At 50.4% G+C, this 23,804-nt stretch overlaps 9 protein-coding genes across 9 annotated transcripts; 6 read left to right on the forward strand and 3 right to left on the reverse strand.

The window, feature by feature from the left end:
• Positions 1–1,215: 1,215 nt before the first annotated feature.
• N7515_003210 (putative UDP-galactose transporter) lies at positions 1,216–2,858 on the forward strand (the record flags this gene model as incomplete). Its single annotated transcript, XM_056663954.1, has 4 exons — positions 1,216–1,284; positions 1,361–1,390; positions 1,466–2,446; positions 2,559–2,858. The coding sequence occupies 4 exons, from the start codon at positions 1,216–1,218 to the stop codon at positions 2,856–2,858; spliced, it is 1,380 nt and encodes a 459-aa protein (XP_056523011.1).
• A 481-nt stretch (positions 2,859–3,339) lies between these two features.
• N7515_003211 (uncharacterized protein) lies at positions 3,340–8,336 on the forward strand (the record flags this gene model as incomplete). The annotated part of the gene is made up of 9 exons (XM_056663955.1): positions 3,340–3,559; positions 3,607–3,741; positions 3,794–4,802; positions 4,869–5,050; positions 5,099–5,787; positions 5,846–6,421; positions 6,476–6,627; positions 6,694–7,365; positions 7,412–8,336. 9 exons carry the CDS (start codon positions 3,340–3,342, stop codon positions 8,334–8,336), a joined length of 4,560 nt encoding a protein of 1,519 aa, XP_056523012.1.
• Positions 8,337–10,210: 1,874 nt separating this feature from the next.
• N7515_003212 (uncharacterized protein) lies at positions 10,211–11,802 on the reverse strand (the record flags this gene model as incomplete). The annotated part of the gene is made up of 2 exons (XM_056663956.1): positions 10,211–10,984; positions 11,041–11,802. The coding sequence occupies 2 exons, from the start codon at positions 11,800–11,802 to the stop codon at positions 10,211–10,213; spliced, it is 1,536 nt and encodes a 511-aa protein (XP_056523013.1).
• An 836-nt stretch (positions 11,803–12,638) lies between these two features.
• Positions 12,639–14,299, forward strand: N7515_003213 (glycosyltransferase family 1 protein; the record flags this gene model as incomplete). The annotated part of the gene is made up of 4 exons (XM_056663957.1): positions 12,639–12,853; positions 12,910–13,070; positions 13,125–13,292; positions 13,353–14,299. The coding sequence occupies 4 exons, from the start codon at positions 12,639–12,641 to the stop codon at positions 14,297–14,299; spliced, it is 1,491 nt and encodes a 496-aa protein (XP_056523014.1).
• Positions 14,300–14,558: 259 nt separating this feature from the next.
• N7515_003214 (uncharacterized protein) lies at positions 14,559–15,863 on the reverse strand (the record flags this gene model as incomplete). The annotated part of the gene is made up of 1 exon (XM_056663958.1): positions 14,559–15,863. One exon carries the CDS (start codon positions 15,861–15,863, stop codon positions 14,559–14,561), a length of 1,305 nt encoding a protein of 434 aa, XP_056523015.1.
• A 1,423-nt stretch (positions 15,864–17,286) lies between these two features.
• Positions 17,287–18,847, forward strand: N7515_003215 (uncharacterized protein; the record flags this gene model as incomplete). Its single annotated transcript, XM_056663959.1, has 2 exons — positions 17,287–17,318; positions 17,377–18,847. 2 exons carry the CDS (start codon positions 17,287–17,289, stop codon positions 18,845–18,847), a joined length of 1,503 nt encoding a protein of 500 aa, XP_056523016.1.
• Positions 18,848–19,393: 546 nt separating this feature from the next.
• On the reverse strand, positions 19,394–20,578 carry N7515_003216 (uncharacterized protein; the record flags this gene model as incomplete). The annotated part of the gene is made up of 6 exons (XM_056663960.1): positions 19,394–19,688; positions 19,748–19,871; positions 19,929–19,982; positions 20,034–20,190; positions 20,255–20,396; positions 20,457–20,578. The coding sequence occupies 6 exons, from the start codon at positions 20,576–20,578 to the stop codon at positions 19,394–19,396; spliced, it is 894 nt and encodes a 297-aa protein (XP_056523017.1).
• A 1,119-nt stretch (positions 20,579–21,697) lies between these two features.
• N7515_003217 (Mg-dependent acid phosphatase) lies at positions 21,698–22,442 on the forward strand (the record flags this gene model as incomplete). The annotated part of the gene is made up of 2 exons (XM_056663961.1): positions 21,698–21,891; positions 21,992–22,442. 2 exons carry the CDS (start codon positions 21,698–21,700, stop codon positions 22,440–22,442), a joined length of 645 nt encoding a protein of 214 aa, XP_056523018.1.
• Positions 22,443–22,777: 335 nt separating this feature from the next.
• Positions 22,778–23,545, forward strand: N7515_003218 (transferase hexapeptide domain protein; the record flags this gene model as incomplete). Its single annotated transcript, XM_056663962.1, has 1 exon — positions 22,778–23,545. The coding sequence occupies one exon, from the start codon at positions 22,778–22,780 to the stop codon at positions 23,543–23,545; it is 768 nt and encodes a 255-aa protein (XP_056523019.1).
• Positions 23,546–23,804: the final 259 nt, after the last annotated feature.

Raw genomic sequence — 23,804 nt, forward strand, 5'->3', positions numbered from 1 at the left:
ACATTTTCCTTCTCATGCATCTTAGAAACTTTATACACTTTTGTTCCAATCTCTTGTCTACTCAACCACACAGACGTCACGTCTTCTCTTGTCACTTTCCTACATGACCTTGTTCATTCATGTCTTTCCACAATTCTGTTTGTTTTCGGATTAGCGTTTAAGCGCAGACTTCAATGCCTGCCATCATGTTCTCCCTTGGTTTCGTGTCTTTCACGACATTTATTTTTCGGCTCACGCTTTATTACAATTAATTATCTCAATGATCATCAACTCATCACTCGAACATGCGCAATTTCTTATCCCGACCTCTAACGTACTATCCACCACGGAAAGTGGTCCAGCATGGCCGATGTTGTACATACAAAACGCAGTATTAGCTGCAAGCCTAATGACTTCGGGGGCTGGGCTATTTCCAACTGGATCGAGACGATCCCGGTTCTCTAGAGCACCAGCTCAAGGATAGCCACTACCTTAGGAACACGGAGTAACTATTATGAGCACAATAGACATTGACAAATGACGGCATGTGTTTGTGGAATGGGGCGAGGCGCAGGAAGACGTGGGCCCCGGAGGGTGCTCAGGTGGAGGCCAGCTTAACTACAACGTCATCGATAAGCAACCCACAAAATTAAGGGGCTGAGACCAAAGGCCTTAACTATCCGTACTCCGTAAACATAAACATGAAGAATGCCTAAAGATGACCTAGTTAGTGAAGCTTAGAAGCCTACTCCGTAAATTTCGATCAGACCCCCTCTTCACATCCACTTACTTCTTGTGGCTGTCACTCTTAACATCCCCGTGATTGACTCTTTGACCGCCAACCCCTTCGTATAACCCCAGACTTTTAAGGGTCTACGCGAACTGTTTATCTTATCGTCCTTTCCTTCTTTCTTTCGCCCTCCCTAGAAATACTCGCCTCCAAACCGCCGAGTCTATCGAAGCTCGTCCTCTCCTTCGCCTTCCAGCCACCCGCGCCGCCTCCGCCATAGTGCTCCGCAGACCCTGACTGTCGGACCCTAGTAGGGAAGATCCCTAAACGCACACCCCTGCTTTGCGAATTGGCCTTGCCACCGCACACATTTCTGGTCGCTCTCTTCATTACACGTACTATTTCCATTTGCGACTCCGAACTGGCGATTGCACTCTGTGCCCGATTTGTGGAAGCGTCGGTCATTGTTTAGAGGGAACAAACACACGACCTACAACTTCGTCGTCATGGGGGATCGCGCCCAACACCAGCCATCTGGGCTGCGAGCTGCGGCCAATACGTTGCCATGGATTTTGGTAGGATATTATTGGAGATTGCACGGTCGTCTCGGGCCTCAGAATTCTGTTCACTGACTTGTTTTGGTTTCTATAGTTGACCACGGAGTCTACTGCGTTCGTCTTGGTAAGTGATCCTACGCGACGAGGGTATCAATACAACAGGAGTGAGGCTAACCTTGGTGGTCTTATAATGTTACAGTTAGCTCATTATTCACGAGTCATGCCCCCCGCCGGTGGTAAACGCTACCTTACCTCTACAGCAGTCTTCCTGGCTGAAGTGGTTAAGCTAGCCATCTCTCTCACAATGGCGCTCTATGACGTTTCAAAAACAGCACCAGCGTCTATGCCCGCCACCTCCCTCTTTTTCTCCCTCACAAGCGCCGTATTCTCAGGCGACAGCTGGAAACTCGCCATCCCTGCCGCTCTGGACGTCTTGTCCAACTCCCTTCTATACATTGCGCTATCTAATCTGCGAGCTGCGGCCTTCCAAATCACGTTTCAGCTGAAGTTTCTTACCACTGCGATCTTTGGTCTGATGCTTTTGAAGCGGAGCATCCCTCCCCGAAAGTGGGGCTTGCTCCTCCTTCTCGTGGCGGGCGTGGCATTGGTGCAAATCCCCGATGCGAGCCCCGAGCAGATGGTGCAGGAAGACCACGCCAACCACCATTTCCCCCGATCTCTAGAGGAATGGAAGGCTGTCAAGCAAGGTCTTGGTGCTGGTAGCAGCCTGCACAAGCGGTCTGCGACCTACGAGGGTATCGAAGAGGATATCCAAACAGCCGACCCACATTTGAACCCCACAATTGGTCTCCTTGCAACCATAGGGGCGTCTGTGGCGTCTGGTCTTGCGAGTATCTTCTTTGAGAAAGTCCTAAAAGACAGCTCTAAACATATTTCTTTGTGGATCCGCAATGTGCAATTGGCTGTCTACTCCGTCTTCCCGGCTCTCTTCATTGGGATTGTTTTCCGGGATGGCGAGAAAATCGCCGAAGATGGCTTCTTCCAGGGCTACAATTGGGCGGTGTGGTCTACCATCATCATCCAGGCCTTGGGTGGCATCGTTTCCGCCTTCTACGTCAGCCACGCGCAGAAGGACGCAATGAGTTTGGCGACAACCGCCAACATCATTCTGAGCATTGTTGGCAGCATATGGCTGTTTGACTTCGAGGTCACTGCAAGCGTATGTCCCCTTGCCTCTTCAACGCATCACCCCAGCCTCTACCTCCTCATTTGAGTCACTACCATGGCACATACTACAAGTATTGTGAACCCGGCTAACTGAGACATTATAGTTCCTTCTGGGCTCAGCCGCAGTCCTGGTAGCAACGCACTACTATGGAAACCCGATCTTCAGCCCTGCAATGGGTGCATCTCGTCCACCCCCAATCCGCATCGACGCCTATGAGAAGGACTCCGCAGGCCCCGAGGGCTCACCCTTGGCACCTCCCAACGACTTCTCCATCAAACTTCCATCTACACCTTTCCTCTCCGATGGCATGTCGTCGTCCCGTCCTACCTCACCTGGACCAGGTCATGCTAGAGTAAGCTCTAGCCGGAATGTAAGCGGTAGCGGCTATTTCGAGGAGAAATGATTGCTATGGACTGCCACACATATTCAAAACTAGCTGTCCATCATTAGCAAGCCTCTTCACGGGGCACGATATTCGATACCTGGCGGATGCGGATGTAAGTGCGGTATTCGAGGACTCCCGCGGCGGAATTATCGTAACCTCCCTGATGGTGTTGCTCATCTGGAGCTAGCTACTCCTTCGCAGCTGCATTTCGCCTGCCCTTTTGCCACCAGTTGATTACTCTTGGCTGATGTATGCATATATACGAAGCAATGAAACACGTTTATATACCCACATGACTTGAGATCTTACCAAATTCACTAAATCTGATTATCGAAACACTTGATTCCCGCTAGGTTCAAGTACAGTTAGGTATGGACGGTCCACGTGCCGTCACGTCATCGGGCCCACGAACCAGGGCTGGGTCTTTGAACTATAAGTTCCATGCAACTGAACCCCGCTAACTCCAGCTCAACCTCCATGCTCTAGAAGATATTCCGAGATGCGTCGGAATCATCAGAGATATCACTCTAAACCATTCCAATTGCCCACGCAGAGGCGTCCAAACTTCCCCATACCCCAAAGCAGTAGAACTGGCATCATCGACCAGAAACTCGTCGAGGGCTCCCAGCAGCCACGTGCCAGCAGTCCATCACCCCGAAAGCCTTTCAATGCCTTACCATCCTCGGTTCATGATGAGGATCCTCAGTTGGATGATTTTGGTTAGTCGGCTGTCTCGGTATCATGATGGATGCTGACAGAAGCCAAGATCTGGAACTACTAGCTTCAGAGCATAGAGAGAACGCATTTGAAGATGCTGGGCTTAGCTTCCCTAGGTCTGCACCGCTTCGGACATCTCGGCAGTCTGAGATTGACTCGCCGCAACTTTCGCGATTCTTTCCATGTGAGTTGGCTTGACTGGATGCTGGCATTGGTTTGACATTGACAAGAATTAGCAAGTACGAGTATCACTCCTTCTCGTGGCGGAAATGGGACCAGTTCGTCCGACGCTTTATTAGGCCCACCCTCGAGCCCGTTGGCTTTGTTCCGACCAAGAAAGAATGGGTCACAGCCGGGACAGCGCAGTCTTGGGACGAGTCTTGAACGATATCTGAATGAGAATACTCAATCGTCGCCGCAGAAATTGAACACTCAAGATTATCCGGCTGCCTCAGCTAGCAAGGAACAACGCCAGGACCTATTCAGCAACATCCCGCCTTCTGTGCGAGGGATTGTCCTCGTGCCAGTGAATGATCTACCAGAGAACCATCGTTCATTGTTTCCCTTCCCGCTCTTCAATGCCATTCAATCCAAATCCTTCCACCCGATCTACAACAGTAACGACAATATCGTTCTGTCCGCACCGACTGGAAGCGGCAAGACAGTGGTCATGGAGCTAGCCATATGCAGGCTCTTGAACACGATCAAAGACGAAGGTTTCAAAGTCGTCTATCAAGCACCCACCAAATCTCTCTGCAGCGAGCGCTTTCGCGACTGGCACTCCAAGTTCTCCAGTCTGGGCCTCACATGCGCAGAACTTACGGGCGACACAGACCACATGCAACTGCGTAACGTTCAGAGTAGCCAAATCATCATCACGACTCCCGAAAAATGGGATAGCATAACCCGGAAATGGAAGGACCATATGAAATTGATGCAGCTGGTGAAACTCTTTCTCATTGACGAGGTGCATATCCTGAAGGAGATGCGGGGAGCTACGCTCGAGGCCGTAGTATCTCGGATGAAGAATATCGGATCAAACGTAAGGTTTGTAGCGCTGAGCGCTACTGTTCCTAACTCTGAAGATATCGCGACCTGGCTTGGGAAGGACGCAACGAACCAATCCGTACCTGCGCACCGGGAGCATTTCGGCGAGGAGTTTAGGCCTGTGAAATTGAAGAAATTTGTGTATGGGTATGCGTCTAGTCTCAATGACTTTGCGTTCGATAAAGTCTGTGGTTCGAAGTGAGTAACTTCCATAACAGTTTCTTTTTGAGGTGCTCCTTCGGCATACTGATCATGATTGCGAAGATTACCCGAAATTATAGGAACCCACTCATGTCAGAAGCCTATTATGATCTTCTGTTGCACGCGAAACTCATCGCTCGCGACAGCGAAAGACCTGGCTCGCCTTTGGACATTGACGAATCCGCCTGCCAGGTGTTGGAAGGGACCCCAGAGGCGCCTCGAAGCTCATAATGAGGACCTCAAGAGTAATACCTTCTGCTCTGTGATAACAGTACGTCGCTAACAGACAATAGCAACACTTCTTGCCGGCGTAGCATTCCACCATGCAGGCTTGGGCCCAGCCGATCGCCATACCATCGAAACGGGCTTCAGAGATGGACACATCAGTGTCATATGTTGCACTTCGACACTTGCAGTCGGGGTTAACCTGCCCTGTCAGCTAGTGATCATCAAAAACACCGTCAGTTGGCAAGATGGCGGCTGCAAGGAATACTCGGATCTGGAGATGATGCAGATGCTCGGCCGCGCGGGCCGGCCTCAATATGACGACAGTGCTACCGCAGTCATTCTCACGAGGAAGGCGCGTGTGGCTCACTATGAAAGACTGGTTCAGGGCTCGGAGAGCCTGGAGAGCTGCTTGCACTTGAATCTCATTGATCACCTCAATGCCGAAATTGGCTTGGGCCATATTTCAGACGTCGAGTCTGCTGTCAAATGGCTTGCTGGGACCTTCCTGTTTGTTAGGCTTCGTCGGAATCCGACGCACTATAAGCTCAAGGAAGGTGCAAACCAGCAAGACGAAGATGAGTTGCTTCGCCAGATCTGTGAGAAGGATATCGATCTCCTCCGCCAGTGTGAATTGGTCGACGCGGAGAGGCTTTGTTCCACGCAGTTCGGTGATGCCATGGCTCGCTACTATATCCAGTTCGAGACTATGAAAGTGCTGCTGTCGTTAAAGCCGAAAGCTACTTTATCCGAGACTGTAAGCCAAGCGTTATCACATTGTCGGAATATGGATCTCCGCTGACATATTGTTCTAGCTTGAGGCGATTGCACAGGCCCAAGAATTCCATGAATTCCGGTTAAAACAAGGGGATAAACCACTCTACCGAGAGATCAACCGCGATCCAGGCATTCGTTTCCCAATCAAAGTCGATCTAGCCCTCCAAGCCCACAAGGTCTCACTACTCATCCAATCCGAGCTAGGAGCAATCGAGTTCCCCGACAGTGAACAACTCCAAAAACACAAATTCACCTTCCAGCAAGAGAAGTCTCTAGTCTTTGCGCATGTGAACCGACTGATCCGCTGCTTAATCGACTGCCAAATTGCACGCGGCGACTCAGTCGCCATCCGCAATGCCCTTGAACTCGCCCGGAGCTTCGGAGCAAAGGTCTGGGATCACTCACCTCTCCAGATGAAGCAAATTGAGCAAGTAGGCGTTGTTGCTGTTCGCAAGTTGGCTGCTGCTGGGATTACCAGTATTGAAGAACTGGAATGTGCAGAAGCTCATCAAATTGAGATGGCCCTTAGCAAGAATCCCCCTTTCGGGTCCAAGTTGTTATCGAGATTGAAGGAGTTCCCGAAGTTGAGGGTTGCTGTGAAGATGGTCGGAAAGGTTTGCACTGTCCTGCAGAATATATGGAAACTGCTGACTGTGGCATACATACAGGACGTGAAGAATGGCAGTGTCAATGTTCGATTCAGGGTTGAGGTGGCGTTCATGAATGACAAGACCCCGACACACTTTCTACGTCGGCCGGTTTATGTTTGTTGTTTGACAGAGAGGTCTGATGGTCATTTGATTGATTTCCGACGCACGAGGTAAGATCCGCACTTATTCGGCCACGATCCGCCTGTGTAGCACGTCGGATACTGACGCTCTCGCAGTGCAAGCAAGCTCCAGGAACGGTTAGAAATTGATCTTAGTGCGGATTTGACGAGCGCAGAACAGGCCATCGTGTGTCATGTTCTGTGCGATGACATTGGTGAGAACTCTCCAACATCAAACCAGCTTCTTTTTGTTAACGAATCTCTAGCTGGGACATCTAAACAAGCTGAGCTCAGACCCAAGCTGCCATCCCATATGTTTGCAGCTGGACCAGTCGAGAATATCAAGCAAAACGCAGGAAATGTCAAAGTACCACCTCAAATACCCACTGCGAGACGAGACGGGAGTTTGAATTCCAAAGTCACAAAGGAAGAGAAGACCAACGTGCCTCGTGCGCAGGCGCGAGATTCAGTCAACGGCAACACAGAATCTCAGCCAGATATAAGTTTTGACGGTGATGACTTGGAACTCGATGATTTCTTCATTTCAAATAAACGCTGCGGTAAAGCTAATGAGCCTACGAAATCAAAAGATCATGACTCCGATGACATTGACTGGTTCTCAATCGATTCCACCCCGCCAAGTTTGGTCAAGCAAGTGCCAAAGAGCGCTACATCCCGAGAGGATGACTGGGCCGCAGATATGGGCGAGCAAGATGACGAGGAGTACGAACCAGTGAGGCTCGCGAACGGCAAATGGGCCTGCAATCATAAATGCAAAGACAAGACGAGGTTTGCAAGGTTCTTCGTTGTTTCAGTATAGATCTAACGATCCCAGTTGCAAACATTTCTGCTGTCGGGAAGGCTTGGACAAGCCACCGAAGCCCCCGAAGCGGACAGGGCCCACGACCCAGAAGGACAATGGTCTCAATCAGCTGACGATTTCCGCCAGTATCACGAAGAGCACGCCGGTCAATAAGCCTAAACCGGGGAAAGAGTTGACTGGACAGCGTGCCAACAAGCCCAAGCAGAGTGAGCATCATCCAAAGGCTAAGAAGACTCTCCAGCCACAAGTCAAAAGGAACAATGGAGCTCGATCAACATCTGTCCTTTCGGAGCTGGACAGGAACATGTTATCACTCAAGAGGAAAACCACTAGTCCCGTAAAGACGCTCTCCAGCGACTATGGTGATGATGACTTCGACGATCTCCCATCTCCATCTGAGCTTCTTGGACATAAGAGGCATGATACAACAAGAACAGACGCTCCAGTCATCAACAGCGAGGGTAAAGGTGGCACCGAAGATGATCCCGTCGTTGAAAAGGAGAATGTGGATGTCACACAGAGCTCTTTGGCACGACCCAAGCCATCTGGGAAAGACCAAGGCCAGACCGAACCATCGACCCTGCGAACTAATACCGAAATAATTGTGATTGACGACACACCTCCATGCTCGGCAGAGTCTCCAATGCTAAGTGACAAAGGCTCTCCGGCCGAGGACAGCACAGTGCCGCCTCCCTCCCTGAAAAGGAAGGCAGGCGAAGACGAAACCCAAACAGAAGCATCCCCGAAGCGACAGAAGAAAAGTCCATCTGTCCGTGCTTTGCAAGATCACGCCCAAAATGCTCTGGCAGAGGAAAAGCCTTTGGAACCAGATCAACCGATCTCCCCTGTCCCCTGGACTGGTATGGATTTAACCACACCATGGGATGATGGCATTGACTTGCTGGATGAGTTCAAGGATATTATTAGTTTTATCTAGGAGCTCATGGATTGTGGGCAGTGGGCTGGATGATGGAATTTCATGTTCTTTTCTTATTGCCATTCATGTTTGGGGGCCTTTTACGTGACGAGGGATTTGCTGAGGACCGATGCAAGTTGCATCTTGTCTTACTTCTATATGGAATACCCCTCTCTATGGCATACTGAGAGACCTGCTATATTGATGTTACCTAGGTCCTAGAGATCATTAGCTGAGATGGGATCGTTCCAAGATCATTTCAATCTATATGACAAATTCATACTCACAATGAGAACTGTCATCCTGGTGGTTGACGATATCTGATGTCATCGTTACTATAGATCACGACGGCTCAAAAGCTGACTTCTTCTCAGTACAGCCTGGTCAACAGGTAATATAGCATACTGTGATTATCTCCGCTTATCCTTTCTAGGAGTCTAGAGCTGACCGTCTCGATATGGGAATCGGGCCGACTACCACGCAATCGAAGATTCATCTCGCCATCTCACATGTTCCCTGCTCCCGCCTGTCCTATCAAGCCCATGGGAGAAACGAGGCATTTTCAAGATTTTGAACTGCTCGTATTCATCCTATCGAGGGGGAGCGTGCCGAGTCCCGCTCTGTGTTCTCTGCATCGCACCGAGCACGACACTGGCTTCAATGTACTTGGAAGGTTTACAAGCCCACTTCCCTGTGATGTATCATGTGCAAGATGGCGAAAGTGGACTTTGCGCGCCAATCGGTGCAGCAAAGTGTATAAGCTGTACCGTACGTTGGCCATGATCCCTGAACTGCTGTAACCGAGAGGACATGACTGAGACATCCCGAAGCCTCGTGACGTACGCTGGCTATAATCCATGAGCTGCTGGAACCGAGAGGACGTGACCGAGACATCCCGAAGTCTAGGCCTGGGAGTTGTCGGATTTGTGCTATAAGCTCTTCTCATTCTTGAGATGTCACATGTTTTCGCATCGGCAGAGGAGTTCCGAGTGTCTCAGTGTGCAGGTTTGCGGTATATCAATTGGTCGCTCTATGAATATGCGGAATCTGCTATCTCTTGTACCACTCAGAACCATAGTTTTGATGTAGACGGTAAAGTCTAGACCTGACACTAGCCGAGCACTCCACCGTGTGCAATGTTCTAGAATGGGATTGGCACTAGACGTATGGAACTGAAAAATACCATCCGGCCGTTACGATCCGGATCTGCCTGCGGCCTTGTCAGGCGATCTGCGCGAAGTGGGCTGGGATTTGAAGCATCCAAACACAGCCATGCCCAAGTTCCAACCCTTCTTCCTGAAAATTGAGGCTGATGTTCTTAATCGGGTTAGCGTCAGTCAAGTACTGCAGATCTTCAGGCACGTGGCTGGTTCGACCAATAATATCGCTCCTTTCTTATGCTTAATTTTCAGCCCTGCAGGTCACCTCCAATCATAAAAAGCGTGCAGTTCGTTCGTTTATCGTCTGTTTGCCCTACAGTCTACACAATTTCCTTATCCACTTCTGGCTTCTCTTATCACCCGACCGGGGCCCGACCAGGGCCCGTCCCCGGTCGACCTCCGATCTGGACCCCGATCCCGACCCCGACCCTCCCATCCTCATCTTTGAGATCTGAGATCATAGTTCAGAGGTAATCTTTTGATCTTTGGCTCGAGCTTTGACCAGTGGACGTGGACCCGCATCATCGGCGATTTATCGGGACACTCTACAGCGATGGCCAGGCTACTCATTCGTTGCCATCAAGCTTCATCGGAACTGTGAGAACGGCATGCTATCCATCATCGATAATCAAACTACAAAGTTGGAATACTTGAGTTGCGGGAAAGACAGCCAACATATTATGAAATAGCGCTATAAACAAGATATCAAACCAATAAAACTTGAACTGCAATATCCTACAATTTGGATGTAATACCACGGAGATACCTCGGCGAGATCAACGACGCAAGGTTAGACTTGGTCAAGCCCATGAAAGTGTCCATGGTCATCGGATCATAGTACTTGCCATCAAAGCCCATAGACAATGTGACCTGATCCCAAAGCGAGAACATCCCAACCCAGGCAGAGTCATGGATCTGTCGACCGGTATGTACGATGTCGTGCACCTCAATCGACGCAGTCTTCGACGAGAACGAGCGTCCGAGAGGTAGAGCGCCTTGAGGCGAGAAGCCAGGCGGGCATGGCGCACCACTCGGCTCGTCGGAGTTGGCAAGGCTTGCCACGTACTTATCAGCCCCGAAGGAGATACTGGACAGATAATGCGGGGAGACAAGATGCGGTCCCAGTTGGTTTTTGATCGCACGACCGAGGGAAAGAATGGTGTCGCGCGTAGAGCCCCGGAACCATTCCTCTTTGAAGGGAACCCAGAGCAAGACGGTATCGGCGGCGTTGGGGATAGAGTTGCCAGTCTCCTTGGATGTGTCGATCCATCGTCGGGCGTTTCGGGTCATGCCGAGGAGCGCGCCAGTCTCGTGGCCCTTGCCGTAGACTTGTTTCACGGCGAGGACCGTTGCTGCGGCGGCTGCAAATGTGATGCTGAGCTTCTCTTCGCGGAGTCCGGCGAGCAGGGCTTTGGATTCTGCTAGTGTGTACTGCAATCGGATGCAGTGAGTTTTGTGCTCGCGGTCTGCTTTGTCTGGCTCTGGGTACATGGCAAGTGATTTGGACATCTGTGAGAAATGAGTTAATAAGTCTGACTTGGGCAATTCATTCGCTAGGGACATACATTTGAAGCGTAAAGATTGCTTTGTGCAATGGCATCATTCAACGATTCTTGAACGTCATTCTGGGTCGGCTTGTATTTGTTCTGATAGGTCGTAACAGGGCTAACCGGTAAACGATCAAGGATGCCTCTGTAGTCGAGATTGTTGAGAGTCAAATTCCTATCGCCAGGAACGCGGGTGATAGTACTGAAAATGTGATTGAACACGAGCACGACACTGTAGGCATCTGCCATGACGTGGCCCATATTCCACACAAGGTAATGACGCGTAGGATTTGCGGGATCTGCAGCGCCTGCCGTGACTAGGTAGAGCATACTGCGTTTACCCTTGGTCGGCAGACGACGACTGTAGGTCATGTTGACCACATCACGGGCACTTCGGTCGGTGACAACTTCGAATGTGTCGTGTAGCCACTCGGCAACGTCAGCATCCGACTGAAGTGGCTCAAACTTCATCATCTGGGGCAGTTCTCTCCCCGTGGTGAGCTGGATGGCAATCTCTGGGTGGCTTGCGTGGCAGGTAAGCCAACAATTTCGGACACGCTGAATGACCTCGGCTGTTGAAACGCTGGCACTGAAGGGGACCTCGCAGGTCAGTTCAGTGTGGCCGTCTCGTACATTCTGATTGTAGGAGACGGCGTGCTCGCCTCCAATGCATTCTCGTATCCATCCACCTTGAGTATTGCGCCAAGATTCACCACCGATAAGAGTTGGCTGCTCATCGTGGCTTTCGATTGGCTCTTGCGGGACAGAGGAAGAACCCATATTGGAAAAAAGAGAATGAATGTCTTGGGTGGGAATCCAGAAAATGAATGGGAATCTAGTAAATGAATGTCTTGGGTGAGAATTTTGAGAAGAAACCCTTTGGGTGTGTACTCCGGTTCAAGTAGGACTGAGAGATAAATCGAACTCTTGTCGCGATTTTCAGTCGACCCACCTACGGATAAGGGGATGGGAGAATTTCATTACGATATGCATACATTGGAGGTGGCGTAAGGTTAGACTTTCAGGGCGCGGCTTTCCGAGGGCGATAAACGCCTTACAGGTGCCAAGGCGCTACTAGCCTCCCACTAAGTTCCACGCGGGGACCCTGCCGATCCCATGGGTGGGCACCGCGCTAGTAATTTTAAGATTGACCTCGGGAGCTTGTTTACAGGAGGCTTACAAGACTCGAAGATAAGCACATGTAAGTCGTTAAGGTAATGTCGGTGCCTAAGTAAATGCGACATTCACATGGCTTCTAAATCACGCACGATTGCTCGTGATCTCGCTATCTTCACAATGAGCGGCCGAGTCAACCGGAATTGCGCGATGCCACGCCGGAGCATTACCCCTGTGCGATCATAGTGGAGTCTCCTGTCGAAGCTACTCAGAATCTACCGAGCTGCAGCACTATTAACCATAGGAGTGGGTACACTTCCTTCAGCACAGCTCTCACAGGACAGCCACGGCTTTGAGGTCCACTGATAAACAGTGTTAATTCCCCTGCTAATCCTGTCCCGATCTTGGACTTCGGAATTGAATTTGACACTTGAACCAACTTATTGGAAGCAAGCTCCAGTTTCCAACCTTGTTATCACGCCGCTTCCAGACTGCTCAAGATGCATATTACTTTTTTGACCAACCCGGCCTCAGGCCAGGTCAATGTACAGCTGGCCACGGCGCAGCAGTTGATATTGGAAGGTCATGCTGTGACGTTTTTATCGGCGGAATCATGCCGCAAGAAGATTGATCAATTCACAATGGAGCAAGAGGTGTGCAACCAGGGTCTAATCCGCTTCATCAGTCTTGGTTCGGGTCGCACTGTTGACGATTTGTATGCTTTATCTTTTCACTGTCTCATCTGCGAATCGACTGACATTTTGGCGTTAGCACTTCATTTATGCAAGACCGAATGCACCTGATGCGAAGCGCACCCGGTGATCCGATCAGCTTGGAGACATGCATTGAGGCTTCACTCGGCTCAGCAGAAGAGCAGGCTGAAACGGCGGTCAGGGTGCGCGACTATATCAATGCCCTAGATCCCGATATGGGTGAGTTTCTGAGATATGGGAGGTGTGCTGATTTCGAGCTGACATCGTCCACAGTCTGCGTGGATGCTCTGACACCACGACTCATCACCGGAGTTCTTCTGACAAAACGAAAATACATCCTTACGATTCCGTGCTCTCCAGGACTGAGTGCCATTTCTGGCGCCTTTGAACCTCATCCAATGGCCTCAAACCGCGATGGTTCATGGGGAACTCTACTCGAAAGTATGTGACTCTTGATAGACAAAGAAAGAGGATCAGGGCTAATCTCCATGCCATTGACAGATGTCTATCTCAACTTCCGTTTATATTACCACAGTTGGACACATCCCGGCTGTGTCGCTAGACAAGATCTCCTGTCGAAGCGCTTTGGTCTCAAATCTTACGGCATCTTCAATGACTTATCGCTCTTACCACCCCTCTGGGAGGACGAAAACTGCCTCGCAGGCATCCACTTTAACACTTTGGGCCTTATCGACTACCAGCGACAATCTTCCAAAATGGTGTTTGTCGGTGCCGGAATCTCCGAGGATACATCGACACACCAAACAACCTGTCCAGAGCTGGCCTGGGTGGACGAGGCCATGCTTCTCGGCGAAGATGTCATCTACATGAACATGGGCTCGATGTTTATCTGGGAAAGACACGAATTCTGGAACTGTATCTCTGGGTTCGAAGCCGTGTACAGAAGGCGAGGAGGTCGTGTACGCTTCCTCTTCAAAATCAACTTCCCCGTCGACTCGCACCACCGCTTCTCAACGGACGAGCTGCCTCCTTACATTCGACTTACCAACTGGATTGAGAACCAACACGCCATCTACTCGCATCCTGCCCTTAAAGCCTTCATTCACCATGGAGGAGGCAACTCCTTCAATGAAGCCGTCTACTTCGCCATTCCACAACTGATCCTCAGCCAGTGGCTCGATACCCACGAGTATGCCACCTACGCAGAGCTATTTGGTCTGGGTCTGCGAAGCGAGCGACCACCATATGTCGAAGCCAAAGACATTGAAGATAAGATCATGACCCTCCTCGGACCGCTTTGGCCTACCTTCAAGTCCAACTGCCGAACCTGGGCTGTGCGAAGCCAAATCGGTGGCGGTACAGCGGCTGCTGCTAAGATCATTCTATCTCACATAGACACGAGCAGTACGGAAGATCCAATGTTGACACCGCCGATGACTCCGGGAGCATCATCGCCAATTGCAGATAAGCAACTGTCGGTATATTAAGAACATTTATATTCGTGATGGATAAAGATACCCGGCTCACATCCATCTTCTCGAGTCGCCTTTACTTTGTTTTGTGATCTTTGTGTGTTTTTCCTACAAGCCTCTTTGTTTACGCTATAGAATTCGAGACATTTTCTACTGCAACCATTCAAATTTGTAGACCATACCTTAGTACCCAACTACTTTCAAAGACCAGAACTACCTAACTCCTAACATAACTAACTTGTAAAAACATGAAACACATAGTTATACTTGTCAATCAAAGCTTTGCCGGCACCAGCTCCTCCGCAATCAAACTACGGAAGAGGCCAGCAACAGCATATGCTAGCTGCATGACCTCATCCTGGACGAAAAAACGCTCATCGAAGATAAGACTGTATCTCAGCTCGTCCCTGAAGCTATGCAGTCCAAAGCACACATTTGGATCTGTGTTACGGCCACCGGTATAAAAATCAGACATTTGAATCTGGCCCGGGCCTGCAGGACGATCATCTCGCAACGGACCCTGAGACGTCAGCGTAGGACGACCAACAGTAGGGAATGCTGCAGGATCTTGGGGCTGGGCCAAGCCTTGGGCCAGAATAGGAGCCATCTGATCGTAGAGGCCCATAACGTGCGGGGAAGCAAGATCATCACCCTGGCGACGCTCAATGGCCTTAGCCAGCTGCGTCAGACCATGCTTGTCCTTCGCCCGGATATCGACTTCGCTAGAATCGATCCACATTCCGCCAGGGATAATACCCATCGTGATAGGGCCACGACCGTAACCATCCTCGATATCGAGCCATCGTCTGGCATTGCCGCTGAAAAGAAGATGGGCGCCTTCTTCGTCGCCTGAGCCGTATCTTTGCGCAATGGCAGACGTGATGCAGGCGAAGAAAGCCGCTGTAAGCGTCACGCCTAGTTTCTTCATGCTCTTCAAAGCTGCTACCGCTTCTTCAGGTTCGAACTTGACGATTTTACTATGGATCCGCGTCGGACGGGTCTGCCAGTCCGGGTGAAGTGGGATTCCGATCGTCGTACGTGACCAGCGAGCCTGTGCGCGCTCTTGGATTTTCATTACTTCTTCAAGATCTGCCGGGGTAGGGTGGTAGTGTATGGAGTATGCGTGAGCAAGGCTTTGCGGGAGGTTCGGCCTGATATCGGACCAAGTTTCTGGGGAAAAGACAGTGTCGATGCCGAGTTCATTTTCCGGACGTGCCATCTCCGTGATGAAGTCTTGTATAATTCTGAAGGTCTCATGGCTAACGAGTGTGTGGGACATCTTCAGGACGCAGCCTCGACTTCCGCGGATAGGGTCGACGACGAGCGTCATCATCGGAGCTCCCACTGGCTGTCGCGAGCGTGCCAGGAAGACGTCGGTAACTGTTGTACGGCTGACGACGTGGCATGTCTTTGCGATCCATTCTTTTGCTGCGTCGACGGTCGCGTGGGGTTCGAAGGTGACATTTTCCATATCGGTGCTAACGCCGACGACCGGACGTCTGCCGCGAGTCCGCCACCAAGCTGCTTGATGGCGGTTTTTCAGTTGTTCGCACGTCAGCGAGGTTTCGAAGAAGGCCATCAAGGTCAATTGAAACTAATTCCACGCGCTTGGGTTAGCTATCTCTGCGGTGGTGTGTGACGCGGGAGATTTAAGTTGACTTGCGTTTCCATTGACATAGTGCTCCGAGTACTTGAGCATGAGCTCAACTCCTCGAAGAGGTCGCACAATGCGAGTGCCCGAATTGACCAGCTCCCATTCAGAAGGTGGTGCTGGCGAGGCATCTCCCTGCGGCTGCTCGCTGATGGAGGTCTTCATGGTAAATCAACCTGCTGTTTCTGTTTCAAGGTAGTGAATTGGTCTTGGTTTACAATGCCGCCAAATTGGAATTCTGAATGACTTTCTGAATGTCTGAAGCACGGGAAAGCAATACATGTATACACAAACGTTCCTGCGGTCACACTGTATTGTATCGCAGCATGAGCTCGAGGTGGACCCGCTGATCACCCCATAAGCCTCCCCTATCCAAGTGAATGTCGATCATCGAATCCCTCATTTGCAATTCGAGCCATGGTTCAAAACCACTGTAGCTGGCGCTTGTAATTAATTACTCCCAAATAGGAGCAATTACACCCCCTATCACATCTCCCGAAACTCGCCCGTGGGATCCAAACTACGTACAAAGTCTATGTATCCGACCCACAACCTTGGAACACTATGGAACACCCTTAAAGCCAATTTTTGGACTATCTGTCCCGAAAGTCTATTAAGTGGGGCAAAGTGGGTCCACCTGAAGAAATGGTGCGATCAAACTCAAATGTGACCAGCCTCAGGAGTTATCGCCGATTAGAGTCAATTTCCCTATCAGTCTCAATTGGACTTGGGCCGAGCAGCTCATGTGCACTACTAGTTACAGATATAGCATTGACTATCTCTGATATCCCGCATTTTGCACCCCGGATTTTAGGTGCCAGCGTTTCATCTCAAATCTTACTTATACCGCTGTGACTGATCAGCCTTCAGGATCAGCAGGAGCTGTGGATTTGCAGGTGGACTTTTACCTTCTGTTCCTGAATCCTGTTGGCACAACGGCCAGTGGCTAGGTTCATGTGGCGAATTACTCATGGAGTCCGGGAGTTTATTGCGTTGTTTAATTTCCCACAAAGCGCTCTTCACGGACAGATGGATGGTACCCCTGATTGTTATGCCCCTATCTTAAAATCTTAGAGTGTACATAGCATAGTATGCTGTTTCTTCATGTTTATAGCATGAATCTTCAATGAATATTTGCATTTTTGACCTGGGCATCAAGGACATTGCAGGCCGGTCACAATAATTCTCTCATTCGAAACGAAGTATCTCGTTAGCACAGAGGCTGAATCTCCAACATGGATGCCGAGGACTATACAATCGTTCCCGTCCCCCTTTTTGACGGGACGGTGGGAAAGTGAGTACTGTCAAGGACGAGCCCAACTTCGAACCACCTAGCGCTGACCGTGTCGAAATGATCTTCTGCCTAAAAGCGCCGAGATTGTTGTGCGTAATAAGCCCTCATCAACTGCCAGTGGAAGAAGCTGACTCTCCTGTAGTGCAGACTCAGCATCATCTTCGATGCACCACTGTCGTTTGAGAAGCTGCAGGAGTCATGGCAGCAAACGCTGCAAGTGAGACCTATCATGCAGGCGCGCGTCCGTCGTTCCACTACTGCCCCTTCGGGTCTGGAGTATCACGTCTTGACTCCCAAGGGCATGGCCAAGTACCTAGAGGCACAGTCCAAGGCTCCGGATCATCTCAAAGATTTCTTTTGCCTGGATGAGTCTCATCGGGCTATTTCCGACTATTGGCCCGGTGTCAAGAACGGAGCAAATTCATCCAGCCAATCTCAGAAAATATTTATCGCTGATAATGCGGATTCAAAAGATCAACAGCGCTGCACATCCTTCAATGCGGTGCAAAACATTGATGAGCTTATCAACTCGGATCGCCCTGCAGTGACTCTCCAAATGACTCGTTTTAGTGACGCCACTCTCCTTACTGTTTCCTTCAGTCACATCCTCGGAGATATCTTTACCATCAATTCTATGTTGAAGGGATGGGAAAGCAGTCTGCACGGCCAACCGGTTCTACCATTCGAGCGCCTGGGAGAAGATCCTTTCAGCGCATACGGACCAGGCGGGAAGTTGGCCGGTGAAGACGCTACCTCCAAATCGCCTTCCATGCCCTCCGGCTGGCAAATCTACGGCCTACTCGACAAAGTCCGCTTTGCAGTCCAGTTTCTCTGGGACTGCTTTATCACACGACCGGAGAAAACCATGTCCCAAAAGTACATTTTCGTCCCGGAAGCGGAGGCCGTAGCCATGGAGGAGCAGGCAAAAGGAGACCTCGTCAAGATCGAAGCTCAACGCAAAGAGCTGGATATTAAGTCCGAACGCCCACTATTCGTCAGTCGGTCCAACGTCTTACACGCTTGGCTCCTCAAGCAAAAACACACCCATCTCAACCCAAACACATGGAGCGCACCCGTCACCATCGTCAATGCTCGCGCCAAACCTCCAACCGGAATGAAGGCACGATCCGACGACTTCCCCAGCCATGATTGGTACTCCGGAGCGATGGCAGTCGCGATACCCAGTCTCCAAGTACGCGATATCCTGGCTATGCCGTTGGGCGAATTGGCCCTGCACATCCGCGAGGGGATTGTGAAGGGGTCTTCTCCGGAGAACGCGAGGCGGTGGTTCTCCTTCAACTTGCATAATAATCTGTGGAAGAAACCGTCTGGGAAGGTGGCTCTCTGGTGTCCGCCGGATCACTACCTGTCTGGTGTTAGTGATTGGCGTCTTATTCCGCTTCATGAGTTGGATTTCACGCCCGCGAGATTCCAAGGCCATGAGCGTGTGGAGGTTTGTGGGTTCAATGCCCATATGGCTTTTGCTGGGACGCAGCGGAATCGATGGGTTTGTTTGGGAGAGGCGGGTGGTGGTGTTTGGCTTCTTGGGAATGCGAGTGAGACTGAATGGAGGGAGCCTAGTGGGTTTGGAAAATATGCCCATGTCAAGCGTCGTTAGTAGAGTTCTTATAGGTATTGGGCTTGTCAGTCTGGCGCTTTTTCTGTTTTCGTTCTTGAGACCATAGAGCTGAGTCCATAGCAGGCCGGATCCTTCTAGAATATCTGTACAATTATGAAATTCACTTTTCACCGTGAGGTACGTTCTGAGTAGGCATGCTTGTCTCTACTGTAACTACTTTCTCCTTACAATCCGCCAGTGAAGATTCCTGCCGTTGAGGCGAAGAGCTTTACATATAGGCATCGTAGTTTGTTTACTGGATCTCTATGTTTCACGCGATAATGATACCTATGAATTGACTATTGAAGAAAAATAGCTGCCTCGAATAATGAACCAGAACATAACCCAAATCGAGCATATCCGAAGTTTTGCAGACAGGAGTCATTCCGATCGAAGTTGAATTAGATCGAAATAGGAAAGAGAAGTTGAATTTCTCGGAGGCATGTGCCATTGATAGCAACAGCGACTGAGACTGTATCCTCACCATGGGTGAGTGTCTCTAGGAGGAAAGAGTGCCTCTGCCCTTTCCCCCCTTCCTTCTTGGGATTAATTGGGGGTTTGAGTCTGGAACACGAGAGTGGAGAAGGTCGAATCCATTCCCTCATTCATGTCTTCCTCGGTATCCATCTCGTCCGAAGTGTTCTCAGTTGCCGCACCTTGGACTTTCCTTTTATCAAACCGGATACGAGGAAGACGGTTGCGACGAGGACGAACTTCATGAAGTGGCTTCTTTCCAACAACAAACTTGTACACAGTGTCCGGCATCCTGAGTTCAAACTCGTTGTGTTCGAAACCGCTCGCTTTGGCGACCCTGTTCTTGGTGGCCTTCATGAACCGGCAACTGCGATTATTTACACACTCACAAGTTAGCAGGTATTAAGCATCGACTGATAGTGATACATACGCGTTTTCAGGAATCTCTTGACGTTGTCCTCAGAAAACATGGGGTTGTCCCATGAAATTCCCAAGATGCTGCCTGGCAGCAGTTGTGAGGGGCTGGCTCGAGTCGCTTTCGAGCGTTTGGCTGGAGTCAATTATAAGCAGCTGCCTGGAGTTACTAGGTTTTAGCAGGGGCACATACATTTTCTGGCCGCAAGCTTGGCATGGTGCCTGTTGTCTGCATGGGGCAAAGCTTCTATGAACTGTCAGAGTCAATGTGTATCATTGGAGTCACTGTGGCACACACTCTTGGCTGGGTCATTCCGATCGCGGAGGTTGAAGGTGCCGTTGGACAGCGGGTTTTGGCATCGCTCACATGGGACTCGCTCTCCAAGTTGAGGCGGTTTCAGGCTTACATGCCGACCCAGAGTCAGGCTTAAATGGTCCAACTGCTGCACAAGAGGCTAAAATACACCACACATGAGTCGGCATTTCAGAAGATTTGCAATAGACAGGGGATGAACTCACCATCAAAGTGTCCTCAGGCTCGGCTGTCACACTAACGGCCTCAGACAAATTCATCTTGTCTTTCATATCGGTAACTAGCATCGCCATGGAGTGCTGGTGCGCGGAAGGTCCACAGACTTTATGAGATGGGACGAAACCAGACCTATCAGAGGTTAGCTGGATTTCTCATTGAGATGGCAAAATCATGGAGGGAACCACTCACGGTTTCGCGAACGGGGTAATGACCTGCTGGTGCCCATCCACTGAGTGGGTCATAGGCCTATTGGCAAGCATAGACGTCCACGGATTGGCCTGGGCCTGGTCGTCCGCGCTGTGAGCAGACATGCTGACGATCACGCTAGATCTAGTACAGTAACAGAAGTTGGGGAACTGAGAAGGTGTACTGGCAAGGTGTATTGGGAAGGTGTTCTGAGAAGGTGTACTGAGAAGGTGTACTGAGAAGGTGTGGAAGAGCAATGGTAAAAGAGCAGTGGAAGGGAGAAGAAGTACAAGAGAGAAGTGGAAGAGAAAAGAAGTGCAAGAGAGAAGTGGAAGAGAAAAGTGGGAGAAGCGAAGTATGTAGAAATAGAAGCGAGAGTGCGAGAAGCACTCCAGGGCTGAGGGTAAACTGCATCTCATGCCCTCGTCTACTGACATTTGTTGCCCTCTACCCTCTACCCTCTGCCCTCTCATCTTGAACTTGTGACCTGCTGCTCTGGATGAACATTAGAGCCGCACGCCCACACCTTGGGTGTTCTTAGGCTCTAGGATATTAATTTACATATTGCGGGCTGCCATCAACTCCCGTCTTATATTCTCTTTACTTCTATCTCATATATCTCATCGAGGTAGGTAGTAGCGCCCGTGTGGCACCTGTTAGACCGAAAACTGTAAGTATGTTTGAAGAAGACACGCCGCTCTTCTGGATTGTCATCTACGCCCTCGTTTACATTCCCCCAATCTGTAGATCCATGGTCTCGAAAGTCAACCTACCTAAGCCATCAATATATACAATATGTTTTGCATCCCAAAGCCCGAGCCCAACCGCAAACATGTGTATTGTTTGTTGCGGGCCACTTGAGAAGATTAAGCCCTAGGCTCGATGGCCAGTTTACTCACCAGCATTCGACGTCGAGCACTCCCAGGAGCACCAAGAAGTGACGTTGGTAGATCCATATAAGACTGACGAATCGGCTATTCTCCGAATTCCTGACCCTGTTGTACAATGAAGTTCATGAAAGAGCAGGTTGTGGTCTGGAACTTCCAATTTCTTGAAGCAGGGGTTCTAGTACACAGTATGTACTCCGTACATGACGTCATGTAGCGATAGGAACTTTATGTCTGTGGCCACAATCGTGGTCTGTAAAATTTCACGTGCCACATCAACCCTGGTCCCTGGCTCTTCAGACATTGCTCCATGGTACAATTTCTTCTCTCATTCTACGCGTGTTCTTTCTTCCAACGATGCTTCGAGCCAAACGTCAAAATACCCAGCCACTGGAAGATGCCTCCGTGGCCCCTGAGACCTTCACCGATGGCCTCCCACTGCCCAAGTTAATCGCCTTCGACCTGGACTACACCCTCTGGCCATTCTGGGTAGACACACACGTCAGCGCTCCTGTAAAGGCACGCGATAACAACTCTCGCACCGTGGACCGGTAAGTGAAAATAGGCTGTTGCTGAATCTTCTTTTCTGCTTGGAAAAAGGAAAACCCATTGGGACCGATCGCTAACCCCGCATTCCTTATCTGAAACTAGATGGGGAGAGTCCTTCGCCTTCTACCCGGCCGTTTCATCTATTGTCTACGCCTGCAAACACCGCTCGATCCCATTGGCGCTTGCATCTCGGACTCAGGCTCCTGATCTGGCGCGCGACATGCTCAAGGCTCTGCATATTATCCCCACGTTCTCCGATAACCCTGCCGCCAACGCGAAAACTATCCGCGCGCTGGACTACTTTGACTTTGTTCAGATTTTCCCTGGGAATAAGACGTCGCATTTCTCAAAGATTCAGCAGGCGAGTGGTGTTGCATATGAGGATATGCTGTTTTTCGATGATGAGGCGCGGAACCGCAATGTTGAGACCGAGCTGGGTGTTACGTTTTGCTTGGTGCGAGATGGGATGACGAGGGACGAGGTTGATCGGGGAGTTAGAGCTTGGAGGAAGCGGAATGGGATCAAGCGAGAGACTGTGGATGACGAGTTATGATATTCCTAGGCTATCTCATCGGATATGGCTTACTCCGTACATTGGGAGACTGTTAGTGTCGCACTTAGACTACTTTTAGCCAAAGATACCCCGCGGGCTTGGAATATCTGTCATGAACTAGGTTATCATCTTATGTGGCTCTATCCTCCTACAGATTACGTCTAGCAAGTCCTCATCATAGCCTCATAGGTAGTACGACCTAACACCCTCAACAATGTAAACTCCCCATGGCTCACCGCCCACGGACATACCCCGAGTCCGAATACCAGCAACCTTAGCTATCTTCATGCAACCTATCAATCTCCCAAACACAACAAATCCAATACAAACCAAAAATGGCAACTCTCAAACCCCCAACAAACACCCACCGCTCCTCCTCCTCCACCCACAGCTCCGGCCCCCCGAAAGCCCCCCTAAAAGCCGACCCAACAGCCACAATCGCCGACACCGCCGTCTTCCAAGGCAAACACCCCGTGATAATCGGCGCAGGAACAATCATCCATCCGCGCGCCCGCTTCTACACCTACGAAGGCCCAATAACAATCGGCGACAGCTGCATAATCAGCGAAAAAGCCATAATAGGCTCTCCACCTCCACCCAAACCCAGTTCATCTACTCGGTCCGCCTCGCCATCCCGATCTTCAAGCCCAAGCACGACCGCAACCACAGACCCCACAGAGCACCGAAAAGAGGTATCGACGCGGCTCTCCTACTTCGTCACGGTCGGTCCATCAGCCACGATTGAGTCCGGCGCGAACGTGCATTCGTCGGCTATAATTGATAATTTGGCGATTGTGCGGCGGGGAGCGGATATCGGGGCCCATTCGAAGGTGTGTTCGAGGTGTGAGATTGCGGCGGGGGGTGCCGTTGCCGAGTGGGTTGTTGTTTATGGGAATGGACCTGGGATGCGGAGGAAGAGGGCGCGTGGGGCTAAGGCGATGAGTCCGGCTGTTGTGGGTGCGACTCGGGTTGCGCAGACGGCTGTTCCTGGTTCGGCGCCGCCGGGGAAGGTTGTTGAGGATGCGAGGTTGATGGGGTTGCAGATGGAGAGGGAGATGTTGGGTAGGGTGCTGGTTCCTTCTGCTGGAGGGAGGAAGAAGTGATCGGATCCTCTTTACGCGCGTTTCCTTGTAGGACCGGGATTCAGGTCTTTTTTTGGATTTCATTCTAGCAGCTTATACCCCAATCGTTTAGTTACGAGTCATTTTTCTTTGGTTTATTGATTACAAGGTTGTAATCGAACTCTATCATTTGGGATAGTTAAAGTAAGAACCCAGACAAGCGCCACACATTCGATAGTTACAAGACAAAAGAAATAAGTCTGCCATTCATGGCAGCTAAACATAAAAAGAGATGCGCCAC

The sequence above is a fragment of the Penicillium bovifimosum genome (genome assembly GCF_028826915.1).
Source record: "Penicillium bovifimosum strain IBT 22155 chromosome Unknown utg000003l_segment0_segment0, whole genome shotgun sequence".
NCBI classification, from domain to species: Eukaryota; Fungi; Ascomycota; class Eurotiomycetes; order Eurotiales; family Aspergillaceae; genus Penicillium; species Penicillium bovifimosum.